The sequence below is a fragment of the Chinchilla lanigera genome, unplaced genomic scaffold (genome assembly GCF_000276665.1).
Source record: "Chinchilla lanigera isolate Chin_1 unplaced genomic scaffold, ChiLan1.0 scaffold00009, whole genome shotgun sequence".
In the NCBI taxonomy this organism is placed as follows: domain Eukaryota; kingdom Metazoa; phylum Chordata; class Mammalia; order Rodentia; family Chinchillidae; genus Chinchilla; species Chinchilla lanigera.
In genome coordinates, this window is record NW_004955410.1 from 32,035,987 (window position 1) to 32,052,184 (window position 16,198).

Below are 16,198 nucleotides of genomic sequence, written 5' to 3' on the forward strand. Positions count from 1 at the left end.
CATGGTCCCTCTGTCCTAGACACCTCTAACCCAGAGTCACCTCTGAGGAGGGAACTGCTGGGCCAGTCTCCTGACAGGCCCTGGAGAAAGTATGCCCACTGGAAAAATAATTCCCATTCTTTCCTTAATCCACAGGCAGTGGCTGTAAATACCTGAGCATGCAAACATCTCCCTGGGGTAGGTGGGGATTAGGCCAGAATCAGCCTGGCCCGTGGCATGTACCTAGCTGTGTAAACCAGGACCCCTGGTAGGGAGACATGCTGCCTGGGGTCTTGTCGGGGACAGGAGGAGAAAGTATGAGCCCGGCCAGGTTTGAGGGGTAGAACTGACCTGACATTCAGGGGCCCTTGGTGAGCCCTCTGCCCATCACAAGCTGAATGGTAGCAATGTCCTGAGGCCCCTGGTGCCTAATCTGTAGTGTCTTCCCCAAATATCCTCCCACCATGGTGTCCCAGGCTTTGAACCATTCAGAGAATCCCTCATCAGGAGGAAGTTCCTGCTCCTTACCTGAATGCTGCCCCACTCTCTCCCTTACTCCTTCTATTGAATGCCCCACTGTGCCCTTAATTTCTCCAGCCATTCATTTATTCCTCCCATCACACCACACTGCTCACATGCCCCTTCCCTCTTAGTGCCCCGTGGCTCCCAGTCCTACCTGTCTTCAAGGGACGGTTCTAGTCCAAGGCCCCATTCATTCACAGGGGTCTCCGTGCATCTTGACTTATCATATCCTGGGCTCCTGGGGCTGAGGTCATGGGTGTTGTGAGGCAGGGGATGTGCTGTGGTGCTGTGGTCCGTGGGGATGGTTGCAAAATGCTCCAGACCTGGAAAAAGGAGGTCCCTGTCCCTGGATTGGGTAATCTAGGTGCTAAGGCTTTTCACAGGGAGGACACTCCAGACCATGACAGAGAATGCAAAGGCCTGGGGCTTGAGGTCTGTGCCCTGATGAGGGGCACAGCAGGCCTGAGGAGAGGGGGCAGGGTGAAAGCACTGTGGATGCTGCATGGGTATCTCCAGGAACACCTGGGTGGTAGGGGGAAGCCGAGGTGATGCCCGGGGCCCAGGTCTGTGCAGGAAAGGCCCTGGGAGCCACTGGGCGGGCAGGACAGCTCCGGGACATGGGCCTGGGGTCTGGGCAGTGGCAGGGGCTGACCTCTTGGAGGTCACCTTTGGACAGAAGGTGTCCCGGCTCCTATCTCAGGACAGCAGGTTCATTGGCACCTTCTACCCTCCAGGTCGGCTGCTTCCTGAAAACCCCAAGGTACCCCATCTGGGTGGTCTGCAGTGAGAGCCACTTCAGCATCCTCTTCAGCCTGCAGTCTGAGCTCCTGTCCGACTGGAGGACCGAGCGGCTCTTTGACCTGTACTACTATGACGGCCTGGCCAACCAGCAGGAGCAGATCCGCCTGACCATCGGTGTGCCACCCCAGCCCACTCCTCAGGAGCCTCCGGGCTGCTCAGACACCAGCCCCCATCTACACTCTCTGGGTGGCCAGGGGACAATGCAGACTCCCTCCAGTGTTGGGACCGGGTGATCAGGGAGCAGTGTTTGCAGGGCCTCCTGTAGGAGGGGCTGTGGGGTGGCCCTTGAGCTCCTAATGTTGGCAAGGGTGTAAAGTCAAGTTAAGGCCACATGGCAAGAGCCCTGAAAACTTTGGCTGACAAGTTTGGATTTATTCTTCAAGCAATAGGGAGCCATGGAAGGTTTTGGAACAGGGGAGTGATGAGGCCAGATGTGCTTTTAGAAAGAGTACTGCGGTAGCAGAGGCAGGGTGCAGGAGTGGGATGGTGGCTGGAGATGAGAGACCAGTGAACTACCCAAGTGCGAATCTGTGGCCAGGAATGGAGGCAGGTGTAGTTGAGATAGAAAGGAGGGCACAGGGCCAGCGGGCAGGACTGTGGTTGCCTGTGTTGACCGCAGGGTGAGCACAGAGCCCTGGGGTGACGTGTGTGCTGCTCTCTCCTCCTGCCCAGACACCACGCAGACCGTCCCTGAGGATAGCAGCGAGGGCCTTGTCCCTCCTCTGGAGCTTTGCATCAGGACCAAGTGAGTCGGGCTGGCTGTGGCTTTAGAACCTCGCCCTGCATGGCTGGGATGTGGGGCAGTGGGGTGTCAGGCCTGCAGGAAGAGGACCCTGAGGGATGTGGTGAGATGAGACCCCTGTGGATCGGAGAGACGCTGGACCTGGGGCTCGTGCCGAAAGCCGTTGCCCCGCTCCTCACTGTGGCCCAGGTGGCGCTTGGCTCGCAGCTCTGGGGTGTCCCCGCGGTGGGGTGGTGCTGTGCCCCATCCAGGCGCAGCCGCCTTTGCACTGAGTACTGTCGGGCTGAAAGGAGGAGGGGTGCTGTCGGCTGGGTGGGAACTGGAAACTGCAGCAGCACCCTCTGATAGGATAGAGGCGGAGCAGCTGCCTTGGCCGCCCTGAGCACTCAGCAGACGTGTAGCCTTCAAAGAGGTGGGGAGGCTGAGGTGCAGGCTGGGGGAGGGGAGCCCAGTCCCTCGGGGAGCTGTGGCCCACTTTCCTCAGAGTTCTCCCCTGGGCTCCAGTTGGGGCTGCTCTCCACAGGCTGGGAGGACATCACAATGAGGGAGCCAGCTCCAACCCTGGGGTAGGACCTCCAGGAGGCCACAACATGCATTGCGGTGGTGGATGAGGGCAGCCCGGGAGTGGGGAAACCTGGACTCTCTTCCCTTCCTCCAGAGCGGCAGTCGAAGCTGTAACAGCTCGGAGCTCGGGTGCTTCAGCCAGGCTGCTCAGGCCGAACCTGCTGTGAGCTGTTGGACTTCACCTTTCTGTACCCCCCTTTGTCATTTGCAAAATGGGGACAGTGGCAGTTCCTAGCTCATGGGGATTTTGAGGAGAGTGCTGGGACAGTACCAAGCACTCTGCTACATGAGCTCTCATGAGTAACTCAACCACTCAGGAGTCGGGGTGGCCTGAGGCGGAACCTCCATTTTCCTGCCTGTGAAGTGACTGGAGTCAGGTGGGGCTGTGGAAAAAGGTCCAGGCCCAGTTCTGCCTCCCTGAGATCCACAGGACACAGCTAGAGCCCAGATCCTGCCCACCTGCAGGTGGGCGAGCCCTTGAATGGGCTGAGTAAGACCGCTGGGGCAGGGAAGTGGGAGGGTGCGCCGACATCCTCACTGCGCTGCTTCTGTCCAGTCCCCGTCTGTCCACCCTCCCTCCCCCAGGCAGGGACACAGCATTCTTGCAGGGTCATGTGCCGGGACTGTTTTCATCAGGGGATTAAGGGCACATGCGGGTCGCTGTCTTTCATGTACAAAGGGCCACTCATTCCAGGTGATGAGAGAAGGGCTGAGTAGGGAAGGGAGGTGACACTGGCCTTGGCACCCGGTGTAACACAGCATGGAGGCCACAGGGCATCCTTCCTGCAGGGCCCTAGAGGGCTTCGACCATACCCTGGTACAGCTTGGCCTCCTCTGGGCCCCTGGGGTCCTGGCTGAGGCCTCCATCTGGCTCTGTGTCTGTTCCCCTCCCAGGGCTGCCACCCAGCTCCCCTACGCCCACTCTGGGCAGGAAACGCCACTCTCCTCAGAAAACCATTCTGTCTCAGGACTTAAAGTTTCTCTCAGCATGGAGCCCCGTTGGACTTCTGGGGTGCAGCCCTAATTGGCAGTTGTTTGACTTTGGACTCCGGCCTATCTAGGAAGCAGCCCTTTGCCCAGAACCAGCACAACAGGGATCTCAGGCCAGACTCTTGGAGGGTGGATGTGCGGCACCAGGTGCCACTGCCTCCCAGGGCGCTCTTTCCCACACCGTGTGGCAGATGTCAAGTGATGAGGGAAGCTGGAGAGGTACCTTGGAGTGAGCCGTGGGTCTGCGGACAGATGTCTAGGCCGGGTCCTCCTGCCCTCACCTGTGCTCACTGCTGTGAGCTTGGACAAGGCTGAGCCCCAGCATCTCTAGCAGTGTCTCATGGGGCTTGTCACACAGAGAGAGTAACCCCCTGTGGGCAGCACACAGGCTAAGGGACAGCAGGCCTAGGGACTCTGCCCCAGACCCTCCCAGCTCCCCAGTGTCTGGGAGAGCCCATATCTGTTCATACCTTGGGCATTGGGAGGTCTTGCTCCAGAACAGGGGTCTTCAAGCTTCAGGAACATCCAGATGCTATGGAGAACAAGTCAGAACATAAGTTTCTGGCCACCCAGGGCTCCTGTTGCAAGGCGCCCAGGGCAGGGCCGGGGTTTGCCTTTCCAAGAAGTTCTTAGTGCTGTTGGTGCTGCTGGTCCTAGAGCCGCACTCTGAGGAGCTGCTGGAGTGACCTCCCCCATCCCATCCCACCTCTGTGTCTGCCTGGTGGGAGTCAGTTGACCTTCCAGTGTCTAGCCTGTATGACACGCTGAGCTAGGGGCTTTCCTCTTAAACCCAGTCTTCCGCCTATTCTACTGGCCTGTTCCCCCTGCCCCCACAGTGGGGCTGCCTGGCAGCTAACGCAGTAAGACTTTCCCAGCATGATTCCGAGAAAAGCTGAGTGGATGAAGGAAGAGTGGGATCTCTGTGTCCACTCCCCTCTACCCATCAGATAACAGCACCATAATGGGAAACAGCAGGCTTAGCCCCCTGGAATCCTGCTCCAAGGGGTTGGATTACAAAGGCTTTGCATTTTGTTTCCGTCCCAGATTGTTAAACAGCTCCAAAGAGCAACTTGGGGAAGAGGTCTGCAAGGTCATGGTGGGGACCCACTGGAAGGATCTTGTCTCTGAGGCCTTGGGTTGGGGGCTGGGTGAGTCCTGCTGCCTGCTGCATGGCCTATGCTCAGGTCATTTCCAAGGCAGAGTTTGGTTGCAGGTGCCTGGTGAGATGCAGCTAAATACTCATCCTATCTTGTCCATCTTGCTAGATGGTCTGGTAAGCTGTATAGCGACCTGGGGGACGGCTTGGTTTTCTCTCTTAGCACATCAACTCTCATGAACTCCTGAGCTGGACTTCATGGAAGCAACAACGAGAACAAAACTGGTTCCTACTCTCAGAGACTTTATGATCCAATAGAAGCCAAATTCAGAATCAACCCTGTTCTAATCCAGGGGAAGATTCACCACCCACCCTTGGCCCAGCTCTCCTGCCCTGCAAGAAGCCCTGGCTCACGCCTGACCCAGCACAGTCCACAGCACACATCTGGGCCCCTGGCATCTTGCCTGAATCCACAGAAATGTCCTGCAACACCACTTAGTGTAGCCCCTTCTTTTATAGATAGGAGGGGAGTCTCCAGAATGAGGTATCTTCCCTAGCCTACCTCCAGTCATGAGTGGCTTAGGGCCTTGTTATCCCAGCCCAGCAGAAGGTCACTGAGAGGACAGCATGACTTCCTGACACCTGGCTCTGTTACCATAGAGACATTGCACAAGCCCAGACTGGGTTTTGCCTTCAGAGAAGAGCATCCTAATTGGAACCATCCCTGGGTCCCCGTGTTGTCCTTACTTTTTGGTGTGACGCACATCTCAGCCTCAGAGAGTCTCTTGTTACCTATTCCATGTCAGGAATGTGGGGTCTGCTTCCCTTCCCTCCCCTGTCCAGTTCTCTACCCATGTCAGCAAAACCAGATCCATACAGGGTCATTTCCAAACAGGACACACACAATGACCCCTCTCATGCTTCCAGCCTAGCTGGAGTAGGAGAAAATGAAAGACTTGTCAGCCATCCAGAGAGAAGAGGGAAGAACTCATAACCAGGCCTGGAGCTGGGCCCACATGTTTCTGTTTGGAGTCCCAGACAAGAAATTAAAATTATAATTCCAGTTGGGATCAGTGCCTTCATGGGCCTAGGACAGAATGCCCACTTCTCTCAGTGGTATCCTTGCCCCCAAGAGGCCCTTCTCCCATATTTCCCACTGGCAACCTTGTTGGGGCTCCCTGATCCCAGTGCCCCTCTCCCATGGTGTCCCTACTACTTCCCTGTCCACACCAAGCATGCCCTACTGCTGCTGTCCTACCCATACACATCCCTGACTTTGCTCTGTGGTTGTCGTGTGTGGATTCTGTTCCTGGCCTGGTTTTCCCCTTATGTCACCTGAGCATCACCATCCTTTCCCTGAGCTGCTGTGAATCAAGAAAAGAGCTGCAGAAGGTAGTGCCTCTCCTTTGGGGAACACAGAGGATGGAGTGTAGGCAGCATAAGAATCAGGTGGTAGCAAGTAGGGTAAGAGTCGGGGAGGAAGCAGAGAGTTGAGGACAAGAGGCAGTGGTTGTGGGCATGGGCAGGGCTGCATAACCACCCGGGTTAGCGGAAGGAGAGCGAAGTGTGATGGAAGACCCAGGCTTCCCTGATGGGTGCATGAGAGGGCTCTAGAGCAGATATCCAGGAGGAGCAGCTGGTATGGAGGGGCATCTTCATGCCATAGTCCTCCTGTGACAGGGGACACCAGCTCTGCCCTGAGCCTGGTCCAGGTGCTAAGGGATCCCCAGGCAGCCTGGCAGCCAGAGATCACTTTTGCCAGGAGGATCTTAGGTATGATTCTGAAGGAGGGTGGGCAAGGGAGGAGAATGGCACACAGGTGGAGAGCACAGCAAGGCCACAGGTGGGAGAATCCTTTCCCCCGTGAAATAAAGCAGGTTCCTCAACGTTGCAAATCTGCCGAGGTAGGAAGTGCTCCAGCTGTTGCAGTGCTCACCACTAATGAGGAACAGGCTTTATTTGAGGCCATGATGTGACTGTCTCCACGATGTCAGGCTTGACTTTGGGCTCTGAGGACCAGGCATTTTCACGCAGCTCAACCTCTAAGCCAGGGGACACCTCCAGGGGTACTTGGCAGTCAGAGGCATTTTTGGTTGTCAACAACCAGGGAAGGAGTGCTAAGTACCTCACAATGCACAGGAAAACCCCCCAACAAAGACTTTTTCAGTCACAAATGCCAAAGATACCTAAACTGTGATGCTGCTGGCACTTCCTGAGTTAGCTTTGATGGGTGAGCTTCTTCCTCGGTGCACTCAGAAGCCTTTCCATTCCATCCCTCCCCTGTCGCCACCATCACTAATTGCTATTGGCTTCCTACACAGAGCTCTTTTTACTCGTCCTTGTAATTGACTCATCGACATTCAGAACAACACCCGTTCTATCTCAGCCCTTTCAGTTTTTAAAACGTCTCTGATTTTCTACCATCGTTGCAAAACGGCTTCTTGCTCATGCATCTCCCTTCCTTTGCACCTGTTGGCTGGGATGGGCTGGTTAGTTATCTCCATAAATAGCCTCAAAACCTAGCACAAATCTGACAGCATGACAGAGAGACTTAGATACTGGTGTGACATGGATGCTATCTAGCTGCTGATGAATGTGACTCACCCCTGCCTGCACTGAAGCCAAACCCCATTTTTGCCAAGGTCTAGGAGGTTTGAAAATCTGGATCATGGGAAGGACTTCAGCTTGCCTGTCAGAATGCGGAAGGTAAAGGCTGTATGGTAAGGACCTTGGGAACCAGGCTGAAGGCAGGAATGTCGCTCTCCTTTCTGCTGCCCCTTGGGGACCTGGATTCAAGAGTGTTCATAACACCTAGGATTTGATGCTTACCCCAAATCTTTATAGAACAATAAAAGTTTTTTTAAATTATATACTTCAAAACTACAAAGATGATAAAAAGAGACAGAAAATTGAAAACCTCAAGCATCATGGGAGACTCCATTAAACACTGCATTACGCTGATGTAGATGGCTAGCCTGGGCCAGCCCCTAGGAACCAGGGATCAGCATGATGCCTTCTCAGACTGTCTTACTTCTGGTCTCTACTCAGCTGTGCAAGTCAGAATAGGGGCCATTCTCCTTGCTGGTCAGACCTGTATTTGCTCCCCTGGAATCTGACATCATCAGACTCCACCCTCAAATAACACCAGCAGTCATCAGCTAAGAGCAGACTGGCTTCTCCATGCCATGTCAAGTTGTCTCCAAACAGAGTCCCAGTGTCTCTTAATCAAGCATGAAGATGAGAGAAGATGAGCGCTATGATGTGGGTACATTCCATCAAAGTGGCTCAACTCCAAAGAATCTGGATCAGCCTCACACGCAGAAGCTTGGGAAATAGACTAATAGACTGGTTGGAAATAGTCTAATAATCTGTCAAAGCACCCGGAGCCCACAGAATCACTTAATTATTTCATGTCCAATGGAATGAGCAATGCTGCTCTTTCCAACTCACACGATGACCTTTGGCAGTGAAGGGAGGTGGGGCTTGCTGCTGAGTGTGGGAGTGTTATCGTGCATCTTTTATCACACTTAGGCTAGGGGTGGGTCTTATGAAGAAGGTATTTCCCACATTGTTAAAAGATTTCTTCTTAAAAACATATGCATGTACTTTTGAATATCTAGGTCTGCTTCTGAGCACTTGTGCCCAGAAAGATCTAAGGAACTGAGGGCAGGGGCTCAGGTGGGGAAGCAGTACTCCCAGGCTTTCATGCTGGAGGGAAAGATTGATTGCCCAAAATCTATACAAGCCCACTTGGGTGAGATCTCTGAGTATCACTGAATATCAACACGTGACACTGAAAGGAACACAAAGATAATTTTGAAAAGAATTTCCTAAAACATTGTTAACATTCACGGCTGAGCAAGTTTTCCAGCATCTACCCATTTGAGCCTTTGTGCAGAGAATTTTAATGAGAAGATACAAGTCAGCACTCATACATAGACAAAACGTCTCCAGCTGTCGACTGGGGTGCACAGCATCAGGCAGGGCTGTGTCTTGTGTCAGGACTGTGGTGAACACGACATTCACACATTCCCCACTGGTTATGGGAGCTGTGTCCTCACAGTACCCTGGGTGGAGAACGCAGTATTAATTGTTCCCAAATAGGCTGTATGCAAACACCATCTTCCACACCAAACTTTTCTAGGAGAGCAAAAGGCACAGCATGAACATTAAGATAATTTTTTTTCTCCAAATATCAAGAAATCTCCTTGCTCCTTCGAAGAGAAGTGAAATGGTATAAAGTATAGAAAATACACAGCAAGGCAAGATATAGTCTTTATAGCTACCAGGCGTTTGGCTGTAGCCAAAAGGAAAGCAAGTTAGAAGATCAGAGGGAGCACGAATCCTGCTGCTTCTGGAAGTGTGTCACTTCCAACCCCAAATTCAGAGATGCAGCAATCAAAGCAGCAGTGCACAGAGCTGAAGAAAAAGCAGACACCTGAGAAAAGAAGGAGAAGGAAAATCAGTGAGAGATGCTTGTGTGATAAAGATGGAGAGGGTTGAGTCTAGGATGATCTGCTATAGTGGTTCCTTGGTATCTGCAGAAGCTTGGTTGCAGGACCACCGTGTTTACCACATTCTGAGGATGCTCAAGACCCTTCTATAAAATACTGTAGAGTAGTATTTGCACATAACCTGCCTAGTCCTCCTAAATACTGTATGTAAATCAGTGATGTGAACCTATGGCATGCGTGCCACTGTGTCATTGAAAGCTCTAAAGGGTTTGCCATCACTGCTTGAAATCATCTCTAGGTGACTTAAAATACCTAATACAATGTCAGTGTTACATAAATAGTTGCTGTATTGGTTAGGGAATAATGACAAGAAAAAGTCTGCACATGCTCATACAGACACCCTTGTTTTGTCTTTTTTACATGATGGGTTGAATTGGGGTGCAGAACCCACAGATGAGGAGGATCAACTATACTGGAATCACTTGGTGTTCCTGAACATTCCACTGGGAGATGCAGCAGTGTTACTTTGGGATTACCTGTTTGATCCTTTATTGTAGTATCTAGGGGCACTAGACTTTCCAAGCTGGCGGACAATTAAAGTGAAAACAGCTTTCCTTTTGTATTGCCCTACGGCAGTTAGAATCTTGACTTCGATTCTAAAGAAAATCTTCAGGTTTTCAAAGTGGGGTATAGGCTCCCTCCCCAAGCCTCAGGTTTTAGAAACCATTTATAAACCTGTTTCTAACTCTTCATTACTGCTAAGATGTGCTGCGTCTGTGTTCTGCTTCAGTCTTGGTAAACACATATAGAGAGAGTATGCCTATTGCAAGATTTCCATAAATTCTCCATCTGTTGCCAATGATTCCTGTTTTACCAAATCAGTACCATGTGTTAAAATCAAGCACTAATTAGATTCATGGTCTTAGCTACAATAACTTTTATGTTGGGATGGAACTACTATTAAGTTGTATCTTACTCTGGACCTTAATTCTACTCAGTGCTTCTCGTGGCTTTATAAAGCAATTTTAGAAACTCTGTTATGCTCCTGTGGTGCGCAGAGCCCTTTACTGGCCTCCTGTGGGTCTTAGAGAAAAACCCAGGAGCGTTGTGATGTTCTGCTTGCCAGCCCTGCCTGTATCACTCTCCCCACCTTTCCAGTTTCCAGCGCTTTGGACACCTCAGGGTGTCTACTTTCTTAGTCCTCCACAGGTGTCTGTAAAGGGCCACCATCACACACCTCTGGAAAGCAGCTGGACTCAAATGTGCCTGGACCACTCGCATGAGCAGAGGGCCCAGAGGACCCGGCACAGAGCTGGCTGTGGCAGATGGATAAACCACCTGGCCCCTCTGTCCCATTGCTATCTAAGGTGTATCCATGTTTCACGAGGGCGTGTGGCATTATGTGTACATGTGGAAGGGTAAAGTGGTTAGAATGAAACCGGAAGCCCTCAGTCCTCTGAGGTGAGACTTGTGGTGAGTCTGGGGAAGAGCGGGCTCTTGCCTGGGCCCCTGCTGCTCTAACTCTCCTCCTGTTGCTCTGTTCTTAGGTGGAAGGGGGCTTCTGTGGACTGGAATGGCTCAGACCCGATCCTGTGACCCTGGATGCAGCTAAGGTTAATGGCTCCACTGCTCATGCCTGGGGTGATCCCTGAACCCCAGACCTTTGGGGCAAGTCTCTTCCAAGAAGATATCACCCCCACCCGAGCCAGCACTGCGCCAAGCTAGCAAAGCCTCCCTGCTCCTCCCATGTAGGGCCACCAAGGCTGAGGCAGGCGCCCTGAGTGAGGCTGTATTGCCTCCCCGCTGACCCTGACTGCCAAGGAGAGGAAGGAGGCCACCAGTGACTCTGCTGCTTTTGTTTGCACCCCTCCTTTGTTCCCTGCCCTCACTGAGGTCTCTCGCATGGTTGGCCAAGGAGACCCAGGGCAATGGTTATTTCTGGTAGTCAGTTTTCTATAAAGCAAGAGTCAAACCTGCACTGAGGATGGAGACTTCTTTGTTCACTGTAAAAAAAGGAGTGTGTGATCTGCTCTGGGCTGGGGTGGGGGTGGTAGAGGGCCCCGGAGCCATGACACCCACAGGCAAGGACAGTTCCTAGCCCCTAGCCCTTGTAGACAGCCAATCCCCTTTGCCCTGAGGCTATGCACGGCTGGCACCCTGGCCTCCCCTGTTTTCACTCAATCAGCACAGGGCTATGGTACAAGGCTACGTCATAAGCTATGTAGCTGGGGGCTGCTCTAGCCCCAGGTGAGCCTGTCTCGGGGAAGATCTGGGTTGCTCAGGGCGCTCCATGAGGAGGGAGTGGGCTTGGCTAAGTGATGAGAGGAAGAGTCCTCCAGGAGAGGTGTCCCAGTCAGATGGGACAGGGACAGACAGAACTGGGCTGACCCTCCTCTGTGACTGTAGGGGACATGTGGGGAGAGAACTCACTGAGAATGTGAGTGGGCAGATCTTTGGAGCCCCTCACATCCCAGAGCAAAGACAGAGGAGGTTGGAATGGGAAGAAAGTGATGATTAACATCTGAGACTCACTTATGCTGTTCATTTATAATGAGTCTCACAAAGAAGTACGAGAAAATGCAGTAGTGCAATGGGAAGCTGGCAAAGACGAAGTAGGTGAAAAGAGATAGGGAAGGAAAGAGAGGGAGGAGGGAGGGAGAGAGAGAAAGAGAGAGAGAGAGGAGAGAGAATTGTGTCATTTTGTTAAAACCAGAGTCCATGCTTGTAATCCCAGTCACTCAGGAAGCTGAGGAAGGAGGATGGCAAGCTTAAGACCAGCCCAAGAAACTAACAATATTCTGTCTCAAAACAAAAAGGGCAGGGTATACATAGCTCAGTGGTAGAGTGCCCCTGGGTTCAAATCCCAGTACCAGAAAGGAAACAAAGCAAAACAAGACAAAACACTGGAGTCCAGGGCTGCTCTGCCCGGTTTTACAAGGGCAGGTTGGACAGCGAGGGATGGAAGCAGAGCGCCCAGCCCCTAGGAGTTCTTGTCATATGGGTTAGCAAAGCTGCAGGAGCCACTGCCCCGGAGGTTGACACTGCTCCTAATAAGCTTTTTGGCCATGACTTGGGGGCTGTGGAGGAGGTGTTCACACACAGGGCTATGGCTGCATTCCTAGTGTGTCTGCCCCAGCCCAGGGGGAAGCCTCTGTATGCACCAGGGGCTTAGGACACAAGCCATGCTAGGAGTGTTTAGAATCAGCTTTGCATCGCTGTGACAAAGACAAACATTAAAGGAGGAAAGGTGTATTTTGAGCTGACAATTTCTCAGATTTGTGTCCTTGGTTGGGCAGAAACTGTTGTCCTTGAACCTGTAGTGAGGCAGAAGACCATGGCAGGAGAGCATGGAAGAGCAAAGCTGCTTGCCTCATGGCAGCCAGAAACAGAGTAAGAAAAGGGCCAGAGAGAAAGGGGCTGAGGGCAAGATATGCACTTCAAAGGCACCTACTTCCTCCAGCTGGGCCCCACCTCTGAGCACTGCTGCACTGGGGGTCAACACACGACACCTTGGGAGAGACTCCATATTTATGGCATAACAGGCTGTGTCCCTCCACAGGGCTGGCTCCCTTCGTTCTGGGAGCCAAGCATGTAGGGGGCGAGGCTGACGCTGGGTGATGACAGCCACAGAGCTTGTCTTGGCTTCCTGTGGTTAGGCACAAGTGGCAGACTGATTGCCATTCTTTGGGGAGAGGCAAGGAGGAGCCAGCCCGGCCAGCAGGGAAACACAAGGGCGAGGACCACTTTGCTGAGGTTGTGCTGAGGCCCCAGTGGGGTTTGCTGTGTAAACTTCAGCGGCCATTCACAGCAGGTTTCCAGTAGAAATGCTTCCTATATATCTCTGAAATGTTTATGTATTTGTTTCCCTTGGCCAGGGATGGGCCCCTCCAGCTGAGTGCCCCTGGGAGGAAGTTAGTTTCCCTGCAGCGGCTTTGTTTATCGGCCTGGGGAGGAAAAGTGTGTCTTTTCAATAAAGCTCACTTAACCTTCTGGCCAGGGGCTCTTTGGCAGTGCTAGAGAAAACAAACTCCTCCCGGCATTGCTTGAAGAGACTAGCTCCAACGAAGTACAGAGTGCTTGCTTTTCTCCAGGCCGAGGCCGAGAGGCAGGTATGTGTGTAGTGTGATGCCCTGGAATGAAGGGTAAGCGCAGCCCCGCACTCTATCTCACAAACCCCAGTGCTAGAATGAACCAACCCTAGTACGGCCAACCCGCAGGAGGGAGCCCAGACCATGCCTGCTCACACCTGGGCCTTCTCTCCCTGGGTACATTGTTTTCTCGGGACCCTTGGGTACACTTCAGCAAGTTGCTTATTATTTTTAAATCTTTTGTGTTAGGGATCCACAGCCTCTTTTATGGTCTTGAACTTGGAATGATGTCACCCCAGCTTCCCTCAAAAATGCCTAAGAGCTGTGTCTTACAGTTTGTTGTGTCCCCAGGGGCCAGGGGTGGGCCAAGCTACCCCATCTCTGCGCCCCACATGCACAGGCTCAGTTTGTAGAACAAGCAGACCTCGGTAGGCTGTCAGCATTTCTGTTGAAATCAGCTTTATTCTGTCTCCTTACTTCCCATTGAGCTGCCTCTTTCTCTTGCCCATGTCTCAGTCTCTGCATAAAGCAGTGTGCTCAATCCATTGATGTTCACCTGGTATTATGAGCAGTAGGAAGGGAGTGTATGGCCACTGAACTCCAAGCTCACATTGTGTTAAGTTCTCCACCCCCTGTGGTGGCCCTGTGGTAGAGGAAGTTATGGCCAGCTTGGTTTCCCCTTTTCATCTGAGACTTCTCCAAGTAGGAGGTGTGGAGCACAAAGATCTTACCTGTGAGGTGCAGCTGTATGGGAGCTGCTCTGTGCCCTCTGAGAGACACATCCAAGGCTGGCTCTCCTTTGATGAGGAGACCTCCCATGTTAGGGATCTCTCTTGAGTTGGGATTGATCGTCTTCTACATGCTGGTTGCTTATGGAAGTTCCCCGCCCTTCTGCTGGGCCAACTTCCCCTCCGCCTCCTTGGTGGACACCCATCCAAGGTCTTCCTTCTGTGAGATCCACATTTAAATCACGCAAAGCACTACCACACCTATGACCTCTGCACTCCGGTAGAGGTAAGACCTTCCCACTCCACCTGTCTGTGTGCTAGGCCTCATCAGGAACAGTTTTTTACCGCAGTCTTTCTCAGGTGGAGTCAACCACCCTTCCTGTAAGCTTGTCTCACATTCCAGGGCCACATGAGCTTGTAAACTGTTTCCTTGACACCTCCCTTGAAGATAGGTGAAGAGATGGAGCCTCTCTTGTCCCCATGGCTGGGGGAGGGGACAGGCTTTCATCCCTTCTCTCCAAAGGCACCTCCACCAGCTATAGGCTCTTCACCTGCCATCCCAATGTCATCCCCACCTCTGCTCTTGGCCAGGACAGCAGCGAGAGGCCATTTGACTGTTCTCTGTGAGTTCCTCACAGTGGCAGCAAGGGGACACAAGTAGTTTCCAGAAAGACTGCAGGCATTCCTGGGGGTCAGAGCTAGGCCAGAGGTTGGGGGTGCCCTAAAACAGGGGTGCTTTCAGACTCCACCTGACTGTTCCCCAGTTATCATGTCTGAGCCCCAGGGGAAAACAGAATCAGGGCCAGGAGCCAGTCTCCAAAGGCCCAGCTCTGGAAAGCGGGCCCCTTCTAAGGGCCGTGAGTGAAAGGAACCAGCTGACCCGGGCCCGGCTCTCCTGAGGATGTGACGGCAACACAGGACCTTCCCGCCCTGCTCTGGAGTCCAATTTCACTACTCAGTGTAGTCCTTAGACCAGCAGCATCTCAGAGCTTCTTAGGCTGAATCTCAGGCTCCACCTAAAACCTACTGAATCACAATCAGCATTTGAATGAAATCAGTTAAGTCAGAGTTCAAATTTGAAGAGCTCTACTCTAGAGCTCATGATTTTCCCAAAGCCCAGAGGGACACGCAAGAAGCACACTTTGTATGCAAACAAGGAAGGAGCTGCATGGATCAGAGGGCCCAAGGTTAGCCGGACCCACTGTTCCCACCCGTGTTTCCTTGATCACTTGCTTTCGGGTCTCAACTGTCTCATCTGAGGAATTGCAACCTCCCATGGTTACAACGGGGATAAAGGGAGTTAATCATAGAAAAGGAACTGGCATGTCCCTCTCCTTTGCTGTCAGTCTTTCCAACGGGGGTGGGAGAGTCTCCTTGGAGGAAGTAGCATTTAATCTAGGCCTTGAAGGACAGCTGAGAGAGATCATGAGAGTGGAGAGACCATCTAGGCTCTCGATATCTGCATATCCTATTCTGGGGGAGCAGAGAATGGGAGGCTGGAAGAACCGTGAGCAGAGGCAGAGAGCAGGCAAGGGCCGGTGGGTGGTTTTCCCTGAGGGAGAACTGCTTTGAGCTGTGCTCTAGACCTCTCTTCTTGCAGGGAAAGGGGATGGGACAGAGGCAGGGAGGGATCAAGGGGCTACTGTGTCTGCCCCAGAGGGCAGTGCAGGGGGACAGGTGAGGGTCCATGCAAGGAAAAGGTGGCCAATGGCCTTCACCACTGCAGTCACTCAGGAGGATCCTTACATGGCTACTGTGCACACAGAGGATCCTAAAAATTGCTCGAGGGGATTAGGCTGCCAAGTCTTTGCAGGTATTTCTCTCCACCTACCAGTCTTCCTTACTCCCTAATCATGCCCTAATCCTCCCAGGGCTGTGGGAGCTGTAATTACCAGGCAAAAATGCCAGGCATTTGTGATAATGGAGATTGCTTAATGCAATCACCAGGGTGAGGGGCTGGGAGAGTGGGGGAGTGGGCAGGCGGGCTGCCCTGGCCAGTGGGCTGGGGTAAGGGATATATGCGCTTAGCAGCCCTGCTGGACACAGAGAGGTATCAGGACCCCACTGGGCAGCTCAGTGGCTAAGTGGTCACCAAAGCCTGTAGGTGACTTTTCCTTGTTCTGTCTCATGTTGCTTTATCCCACTCTCCGGCCAGCCAGCATTCCACAAATGCCCATCCCAACCTATTCCTCCAGGCAAGTCACTGAAGGCCTTTTCTGTCTCTACAGATGAGG

At 52.7% G+C, this 16,198-nt stretch overlaps 1 protein-coding gene across 1 annotated transcript in view; it reads left to right on the top strand.

Moving 5' to 3' along the window:
- The window catches only part of Fam188b (family with sequence similarity 188, member B), a 102,973-nt gene extending 91,847 nt beyond the window's left edge, over positions 1-11,126 (top strand). Inside the window, exons 16-18 of the mRNA XM_005377507.2 lie at positions 1,236-1,416; positions 1,975-2,047; positions 10,696-11,126. Coding sequence (XP_005377564.1) covers positions 1,236-1,416; positions 1,975-2,047; positions 10,696-10,744 — 303 coding nt within the window. The 3' untranslated portion in view covers positions 10,745-11,126. The remainder of the gene's footprint in view (positions 1-1,235; positions 1,417-1,974; positions 2,048-10,695) is intronic.
- Positions 11,127-16,198: the final 5,072 nt, after the last annotated feature.